This window comes from Eulemur rufifrons, chromosome 29 (assembly GCF_041146395.1).
Source record: "Eulemur rufifrons isolate Redbay chromosome 29, OSU_ERuf_1, whole genome shotgun sequence".
Taxonomy (NCBI): Eukaryota; Metazoa; Chordata; class Mammalia; order Primates; family Lemuridae; genus Eulemur; species Eulemur rufifrons.
This window is the reverse complement of record NC_091011.1, coordinates 47,782,699-47,792,410: the sequence shown is the minus strand read 5'-3', so window position 1 is coordinate 47,792,410 and position 9,712 is coordinate 47,782,699. Positions and strand designations below refer to the sequence as shown.

Genomic DNA, 9,712 nt, shown 5'->3' with positions numbered 1-9,712 from the left:
GCGATTTCCCTTCCTTCTGTTCTTGAGAGAACTAAGGGGAAATGAAAGCTGAAAATAAAAGCCCTTGGTTTACATGGACCCCGATTGCATTCCATCCTATCAGATCAATACTGCAGAGATTCCTAAAATCAATGTGCTGAGGCAGTTTTAACAAATGCACTTGCCTATAAATTAATATTCTGACTTTTAAATGTAAACACATATGCCTGTTTGTTGTGATTAGAATTACGGTGGATTTAAGTCAGCAAGATAAACAATACCAATTAGATTATCAGTCTAATTGCATAAATGAGGAAACCGAGAAAAACTTGCCACTATAAAAGAAATGACAATGCCTTTTACCCAGCATGGAAGAATATGCCAATGTCAAATGTGAGAATGATGGGTACATCCCCTAAAGGATGAGTACATCCCCTAAAGGTCTACTCCTGGTTCAACTCAGTTCATAGGAAAGCTACGTATTGAGTGTACTGTTTTATCTCCCTGCAGAAACACCTTCCCCTAAGATTGATTCACCATTGCAGCCTGGTTTTTACCATGGTTAGGTGTGAGAAATGGTCTTCTGACATTGCCCTTATGATGTTTGATATCCTTTGTACTAAAAGATCCAAATGACTGTCTTAGAGCTAGGATCTTGGGAAACAGATTTGCATAAGAATGAAAGAAATAATGAAGAAAGAAAAGACATTTGTTTCTAGAATTTTTGCAAAACAATACAGATGTTTTGAAAGATAAGAATTAGCTTATGCAGAAATTTCTGGCTTGGAAATTCAAGAAGAAATGAGGTAGAGAACTATGCTGAAAGCTTAGGTAGAATTATACCTAATGTGTCCCTACAAAGACAATATAATAGACTCCTAGATGCCACCCAAAAAGAAGGGAATAGAGTAGTCTAAGCTTTCTCTGTCACTATTAGCTCCATAACCATTCAATAGCCCTTCCCTAGGAATTCAAGAAGAGTCAGGAACTCAAAGCATAGCAAGCCAAGTTCTCACTTTCTCCTCCTGACATACAAAAATAATACAGAAGTGAGAGTCCAACCTTATAAAATAAAATTTCAAAATATATTAGGTTTAATCCAGCATTTCTCAAACTGTATCCCACAGAGCATTAATATCGAGCAAAATATTGATACAACATAATATACATGTGTGTGTTTGTGTATATGTGTGTATGTGTATTCCAAGTGTGTGTGTATATATATTCCAAATGTGGGAAATACTGGATAAGACAAAGTTTAAAAACAGTTCTAGTAAGGACATAGAGTATGGCCTTTCCCCAAACTTATTTGAACAAATTTATTTCACAGAAGACCTTTGGTGAAGACACTATATTTCACAGAACAAAATTTGGAAAATGCTGGTCTCACTCATCAGTGAATGCCAGCATTTAAACCCCTATCATATATATCCTTGTATAGAAAACTATGTTAAATACTGAGGAATCACCCTGAAGTGCACCCAGAAACCATATTTTCTTCTATAATTTTTTAGGAGTGGACACCTTCACATAGTGTTACTCAATGGAAGGCCTACTCTGGCGCTTACTGGCTATGGGACCTTGGACAAATTACTTAACTGCTTTGAGCCTTAGATTCTTCATCTATTAAAAGGAGATAATAATTAGTACCTACCTCAAAGTACAGTTTAAGCCACACAATGAATGTATACATGGTGCCAAACAATGCCAAGTATGCATGGTAGTTGCTCAAAAATACGGTCTTAACCTGTGTTATTGAACAGGGACAATTCAAACCTGTATCCCACAAGCCAGCAACAAAACAACTCACCTAAAAGCTTAAGGTCCCTCAGCTTGTACTTGGAGCCTTCACCTAACTGCATGTGTGTCCGTGAACACTCAACTGTATGTAATTGGAACTGGAGCTCTAGCCCTGGTAATTATCCACATTCAACCTGACATAAGCAGTCTGCAGAAACTTCAGAAGATTTGGTAAAGGCCTGATAAAACAAGATCTTTGATATAAGAAAACTTGACAGAGTCTGATGCTTGACAAACCAGTATCAAGGAGGAATGGGGTCAAGTTTATAGTTTTGACCTAATTGAAATATTTTTATTACCAAGTTCATAATAGCTCATACTTATTTAGTCATTTTTATCTGTGGATCTCAAACTTTTCCACATCCTGAGGAAATAATATATTCTAGACTAAAGTTAAAATATACTGTTCCTATTTCTCTTCTAATATTTTGTTACCCACTGCCTTCGTCACCTCCCCCAAAAAACCTCCTTTCATAACACTGGTTGTTATTGGCTACAACTCTGAACTATTTCTGGTTTTAATAGCTTCCTCTGTATCACATAGGTTTGATAAATGAAATATTGTATTTATATAATAAATAAATAGAAAATTAAGTTTGTTGGGTTTTTTTTTAACTTTGGAGACAACTCTCAAAAAATGATTTTAAAAAAATTTACAAGGTCTTTTTCTCACACAAATCTATTGAAAGAGAACTTCTACCAAAAAATTGACTTTTTAAAAAAGATAAAGCAAAGGACAGCACTCAGAAGTATATCAAAAGGATTAAAATAAACATCTAATAAAGTTCAAGCCAAACAAGGCCATTTAACCTGAGGCACATCCCTCAATATTTCTGATCCCAGTGTTCTTAATTGTAGACTGGAGAAAATGAACTAGTTCCTAGATGACATCTTTGGTTCCTTCCAGTCCCATGATCTGGTAAGAACATTCCCCTCTCCCCCTTTTTAACTCTAGTTGTACTTCTGAGCCTCCTGCCTAGTAAACTTCACTGTCAGGTGGAAGATAAATAAAACAAGTTCAGGAATTTCAATAGAATAACTTCTGAAGCAGGAGAGTGTCATTTACTCTGAGAAATGGAACTGAGTGCCCTATCACTTTGAGGGAGAAGGGGAAGGATTTGGCGTGATGGAGGTGGTAGATGTTTGATGCCTCTGGTGCTTCTTGGTAATTGATACATTAAACTCACTTTCACTCAGCCCAGTCACCTAGAATGACCTTGAGGGAATGGAACACAAGACAGATAGGTCTTTATAAGAGAGGAGTGATAGAAAAGAGGTGGCTTGGTAAAGTTCCTAAGCATGGGAGACCGTCAGCAGAGGAATGAGTATCCGAGTGGAAGGCTGGAGAAAAAGTATCCCTGGAAGCCTGGGGGCCAGGATGCTAGAGGGCAACATGAACAGTTATTGAATGTGAGTGCTCAAAGGACCTCAGAGAGCATCTGTGCGTCCCAATGGCCTTTTCAATATCAAAATGTGTCGTAAATTACAGCCAACACAAACACCCACACGCTAGTGCTCTCTCTCTCACATGTGAAACCTATTGTGCATTTAGTACTTGTTGCTTCTTTAAAAAATACTAGGAATCAGAAATACTTTAAAACAAGTAGATATTTAATGACTTTACTGCCTCCATGAATACTTGAAAAACAATAATGTATGTATCTGAAACAAAGAGATGTCATTTTGCTTTAACAGGTTAAGATACGACCACACATTCTTTTAGACACATTAACATGCACGTAATGAAATTCACAGAGACCCGTTGGTATGTAGTACAAGTAACACCCATCTTAAACAGTGACCTTTATGTGTAGATGAATATTAAAACCTCCTAATGACTGTCTGCCTCAGGGTTCCCTCTTTCACAGCCATCCTGAAACCACTCCCTGCTTGTGTGGGGAAAAGTGACCTTCAATAGTTCCCTATTGTCTATGTAATTTGACCCAAACTTTTTAGTATGGACTAAAACCTTTTCTCCTGCCTCCCCCACAATGCCTCAGTCACACACACCTTCTAGCCACACAACACCCCCTCAGCAATTTAAGCACTTTTGAGCTTCTTCCTTTGTACCTTGTGGTCACTTCTCCATCAGAACTTCCCACCCCTTTTCACCTGAGCTGGTTTCTTCCCCTGTGCGCTTTTGGCTGGGGCTGACGACCTGAGAATTGATTTACATTTCTATGCCCCATTGTACTTTGTCTTCCTCTAAGGCTGGACCAAATCTGGCTCATCTTTTCACCCTGCCCTAAGACAGTGCTTATAGAATAATGGGTGCTTGGTAAGCAGCTATTAAACAAATGAATGGATAAAGGAATGATAGGAAATAATTGGATAAAAGTATACTTAGAGTCTAAACATAGGCCAAAAAATCCTAGGTAGAATTAATAATACAATGGCACTTCATTGATAAAACTGAGTCACATAGTTAAACCATCATTAAAAATAATCTTACACGGAAAACAACTACAATGTGTGCCTGCTGAGACGGATTATGTTGTTTTGGAATTAGGAAGGGAATGTGCAGTTTGCTTTTTCCTTTACGACTGTTTTTTGTTCTGTTTTGTTTTTTAAACTGGAGTCTCCAGCTCTGCAGCCCAGCCTGTGCAACCTAAATGGCCCAGGTCCCAGGAGTTCCCATCAGAGCCCTGGGCTCCACCGGGGTGTAGGAGGGCTCCCCGCGGGCCCAGGCTGCCGGCGAGAGCAGGTCCAGCCGGCGCCACCTCTGCGGTCTGGGGCGGCGAGGACGCTCCCGAAGAGGGGCCCCCACCGCCTCGGTAGTCGGGTTCTCAAGTTTTGCTCTCTAAAAATTTAATGGATAGTTTTCTTTTGCTTCTGTTTCTGACTTGATGAAAGAGGAGAAAAAAGGAGTTTGACTCCAAGGAGAATAATAGTAGCAGAAGGCGCATCTGGCTTTACTTTTTAAATTCCATCAAAGTTTGTGTTTTGTTGTTGTTTTCCTTCATTTGACAGCGATCCTGTGAACTTCTCCTCCGGGGAAATGGCGCGTCCCAAGCCCGCCAAGCCCAGCCTGCGAACTTTAGGATTTATGAGAGTAATATTTTAAACAAAACCTCGACAGACACAAACTCAAAGGAAACCGTGCGCTCCTTAAGTCATAGGCATGTTCTCATAGCAGCGCTCGGTTTGCTGTTTGTAACCAGCGTTAAGAGCAGGATTTTTAAACATGAAAATGGATAAAAGAAAAGAAAAGCCAAGTCCCGCGGTCCTCCGACTCCTATTCATTATCTCCGGCAGCATATGGGACCATTCTCCTACTTGTCCTCGCCCTTTCTTCCGCACAAGCACAAGCAACCATGCCTGTCCCGCTTCATAGCAAACCCACTCTTTGTGCCTGAGCGGTGCCACCACCACCACTTCCTCCTCCTCCCGCCGCCTCCTCCCGCCCGCCGCCAGCTTTCACTCCGGCTAGGAGGCGGCGGGCTCCCTTTGCGCCGGGAAGCCGGGGCCGCGATTGGGCGACGGTCCCTGAGCCTCCAGTTCTGCGTCGGTTTCCAGGCTCCTCCCTCCTGGTGAAAGACAGACTGCGGGGCGCCTGGAAACCGGTCCGAGGGCGCGCGAGGGAGAGGAGAGGGAGCGAGTTGAGGGATTGACACAAATGGTCAGGCGGCGGCGGCGGAGGCGGAGGCGCAGGGGGGAGCCGAGGCCGCTGGGCTGCGGAGAGTTGCGCGCCCTACGGGGCCGCGGCCACTAGCGCGGCGCCGCCAGCCGGGAGCCAGCGAGCCGAGGGCCAGGAAGGCGGGACACGACCCCGGCGCACCCGAGCCACCGGGGCTCTCCCCGCCGCCCGCACTTCATGAATCGCAAGTTTCCGCGGCGGCGGCGGCTGCGGGACTCAGAGCAGGAGCCGGGGGAGCGGGCCGAGCGCGGCTCGGGCTCGACGGAGGGCACCGGCGCAGGGATCTCCCTGGCCGCAGGGGGAGCCGCCGCCGGTAGTGCCACTGCCAGCCCTAGCGGAGCGCGGCCAAGAAAGGAGCCGAGAAAGTATGGCTGAGGAGGAGGTGCCTAAGAAGTCCCGGGCCGCCGGCGGCGGCGCGAGCTGGGAACTTTGTGCTGGGGTGCTCCCGGCCGGGCTGGCGGAGGAGGGGAGCGGGGACGCGGGCAGCCGCCGCCGCCGCCCCCCAGCCGACCCCCGGCGGTTGGCGCGCCAGCTGCTGCTGCTGCTTTGGCTGCTGGAGGCTCCGCTGCTGCTGGGGGTCCGGGCGCAGGCGGCGGGCCAGGGGCCAGGCCAGGGGCCCGGGCCGGGGCAGCAACCGCCGCCGCCACCGCCGCCTCAGCAGCAGCAGAGCGGGCAGCAGTACAACGGCGAGCGGGGCATCTCCATCCCGGACCATGGCTACTGCCAGCCCATCTCCATCCCACTGTGCACCGACATCGCGTACAACCAGACCATCATGCCCAACCTGCTGGGCCACACGAACCAGGAGGACGCGGGCCTCGAGGTGCACCAGTTCTACCCGCTGGTGAAAGTGCAGTGTTCCGCTGAGCTCAAGTTCTTCCTCTGCTCCATGTACGCTCCGGTGTGCACCGTGCTGGAGCAGGCGCTGCCGCCCTGCCGCTCCCTGTGCGAGCGCGCGCGCCAGGGCTGCGAGGCGCTCATGAACAAGTTCGGCTTCCAGTGGCCAGACACGCTCAAGTGCGAGAAGTTCCCGGTGCACGGCGCCGGCGAGCTGTGTGTGGGCCAGAACACGTCCGACAAGGGCACCCCGACGCCCTCGCTGCTTCCAGAGTTTTGGACCAGCAACCCCCAGCACGGCGGAGGGCACCGCGGCGTCTTCCCGGGAGGCGCCAGCGCGTCGGAGCGAGGCAAGTTCTCCTGTCCGCGTGCCCTCAAGGTGCCCTCCTACCTCAACTACCACTTCCTGGGGGAGAAGGACTGCGGCGCGCCCTGTGAGCCGACCAAGGTGTACGGGCTCATGTACTTCGGGCCCGAGGAGCTGCGCTTCTCGCGCACCTGGATTGGCATCTGGTCAGTGCTGTGCTGCGCCTCCACGCTCTTCACTGTGCTCACGTATCTAGTGGACATGCGGCGCTTCAGTTACCCCGAGCGGCCCATCATCTTCCTGTCCGGCTGTTACACGGCAGTGGCAGTGGCCTACATCGCCGGCTTCCTGCTGGAGGACCGGGTCGTGTGTAACGACAAGTTCGCCGAGGACGGGGCGCGCACGGTGGCACAGGGCACCAAGAAGGAGGGCTGCACCATCCTCTTCATGATGCTCTACTTCTTCAGCATGGCCAGCTCCATCTGGTGGGTGATCCTGTCTCTCACCTGGTTCCTGGCGGCCGGCATGAAGTGGGGTCACGAGGCCATCGAGGCCAACTCGCAGTATTTTCACCTGGCCGCCTGGGCTGTACCGGCCATCAAGACCATCACCATCCTGGCGCTGGGCCAAGTGGATGGCGATGTGCTGAGTGGAGTGTGCTTCGTGGGACTCAACAACGTGGACGCGCTGCGTGGCTTCGTGCTGGCGCCGCTCTTCGTGTACCTGTTCATCGGCACGTCTTTTCTACTGGCCGGTTTCGTGTCTCTCTTCCGCATCCGCACCATCATGAAGCACGATGGCACCAAGACCGAGAAGCTGGAGAAGCTCATGGTGCGCATCGGGGTCTTCAGTGTGCTTTACACCGTGCCAGCCACCATCGTCATTGCCTGCTACTTCTACGAGCAGGCCTTCCGGGACCAGTGGGAACGCAGCTGGGTGGCCCAGAGCTGCAAGAGCTATGCCATCCCCTGTCCTCACCTCCAGGCGGGTGGAGGCGCCCCGCCGCACCCGCCCATGAGCCCCGACTTCACGGTCTTCATGATCAAGTACCTTATGACGCTGATCGTGGGCATCACGTCGGGCTTCTGGATCTGGTCGGGCAAGACTCTCAACTCCTGGAGGAAGTTCTACACGAGGCTCACCAATAGCAAACAGGGGGAGACCACCGTCTGAGACCTGGGGCTCGTTCCCAGCCCTCGGCCGTGTCCCGGCCACCCCCCAAAAGCCAGCACCGTGGAATCCATATGGCTGCTCGAGGCTTCCTCACTAGGCACTCACTTTCGCAGGCCCTTTTTAACAACACAGCTCCTGCAAAAGCTTCCGTCCCTAAGGCAAACTAGGGCCCCGACTGCCAGAGGGGGGGATGGACCGACCTCCTGCCCTCACACTCTGGTACCTGGACTGTACGCTTTTATGGTTGTAAATAGCCTGTGTAAGATTTTTGTAAGTATATTTGTATTTAAATGATCCATCACGCGTTTTTCTTTAAAAATTTTTTTTTAATTATTTAGTGCGGTTTAACCATTTGAGGCTTTTCCTTCTTGCCCGTTTCGGAGCACTGCAGAGGAGATGAAGCCGGGCCAAGCGCTCTTGCTCGTCCTCCCGCGCCCCTCCCTGCAGCGGGTGCTCAGCCTGCCAGGGCTGCGGCTCCGGGCCGTGCCGCCGGGGCACCTCCCGCCTCCTCCTTCTGCCCCCATCATTTCCTTTCTTTGCTTGGGGAGGGGGCTCTTAAGGTACAGAACTCCACAAAGCTTCCAAATCTGGAGGTGGCCCATGCCCATTCCTCCCTTGTTCAGTCGCAGATTGCGAAGGCCTGTCCCTTTGACTTCCTGAAGCTGAATTTTAACTGTTGAGAACCTTTCCCCAAATTCCTGGGGGCCCAAGGGTGTGGGCGCTGGCAGTTGCAGCTTCCCTCGCCCTCGCCTCCAACGTCCAGACACTCCCTCCTTCCGCCTAAGTGGTTAGCGGGTGACTGGGATAACCATTGCCAAACTTTTTAAAGTCTAATTTTTGGTGAATGAGCTCATTTCATTCTCTAGTGTCTAAAACCTGGTATGGGTTTGGCCAGCCAGCGTCATGGAAAGATGTGGTTACAGAGATTTGGGAAGAGGCAGAAAGCTTTGTGTGGGTTGGGAGAGACTGAAGATAGGGGTTATAAAATGTTAATTCTAATTGCATACTGATGCCTGGCAACCTGCCTTTAGGAATGAGACAACTCGAGTTTAGATTCTACCCTTCTGTAAAATGGAAACATTGAGGTCACCTGGAAAGTTTTGTTAAGGAGTTGATCTTTGCTTTTCTTAACAGGACAGCAGAACTAAATAGAGATGGAAAACTTAAAGGAGATTTCAGTGTAATGGACTTCCTCAAAATGAAATGCTATTTTCTTATTTTTAATCAAATAATAATCAGACATATATCAGAAGCTTTAAAATGGAAAAGTTGTACACTTGCAACATTTTATTTTGATTGTTATTCAGCAACACGTTCTGAGGGAGGAACAATCCACACTACTACTAATAACCTGGTAAGATTTCAGGAGGTAAAGGAGGTGGAATAGTTGATGGGGTTAACTCCTGAAATAAACAAAATATGGGCATGCATGCTAAAGGGAAAATGTGTGCAGGTCTACTACATTAAATCCTGTGTGCTCCTTTTTTGGATTTACAAAAATGTGTCAAATGTAAATCTTTCAAAGCCATTTAAAAATATTCGCTTTAGTTCTCTGTGAAGAAGAGGGGATAAGCAATCCTCCTGATTGTATTGTTTTGAACTTTGAGAGTTTATCAAAATGCCAGTACTTAGAACCTAAATTTATCTATGTCTGTCATACCCTACAATGACATTGGTCTTTGAATTTGGTATGCATTTATTCTGTTCACTATCACAAAATCATCTATATTTATAGAGGAATAGAAGTTTATATATATATATATAATACCATATTTTTAATTTCGGAAATAAAAAATCAAAGTTTTGTACAAAATTATATGGTTTTTGTGCCTGAAAATAATAGAGCTTGAACTGTTTGAACTATCTTTACATTTATGATGTCTCATAGCCAGTCCAATAGTATAAACATTCAAGAGTTCAATGAAAAAGTCTACCCTTAAACCTTCAGATCAGTCCTTCCAAAGAATTACTCTATTTGC

The 9,712-nt window shown here is 47.7% G+C and overlaps 1 protein-coding gene across 1 annotated transcript; it reads left to right on the top strand.

The window, feature by feature from the left end:
• Window positions 1-5,373: 5,373 nt before the first annotated feature.
• FZD1 (frizzled class receptor 1) lies at window positions 5,374-9,362 on the top strand. The gene has a single exon (XM_069461414.1). The coding sequence runs from the start codon at window positions 5,784-5,786 to the stop codon at window positions 7,731-7,733; it is 1,950 nt and encodes a 649-aa protein (XP_069317515.1). The 5' UTR covers window positions 5,374-5,783; the 3' UTR covers window positions 7,734-9,362.
• The last annotated feature ends 350 nt before the right edge of the window (window positions 9,363-9,712 follow it).

Coding starts and splice junctions, on each gene's coding strand:
- FZD1 (XM_069461414.1), top strand. CDS start 5,784: ATGGCTGAGGAGGAGGTGCCTAAGAAGTCCCGGGCCGCCGGCGGCGGC.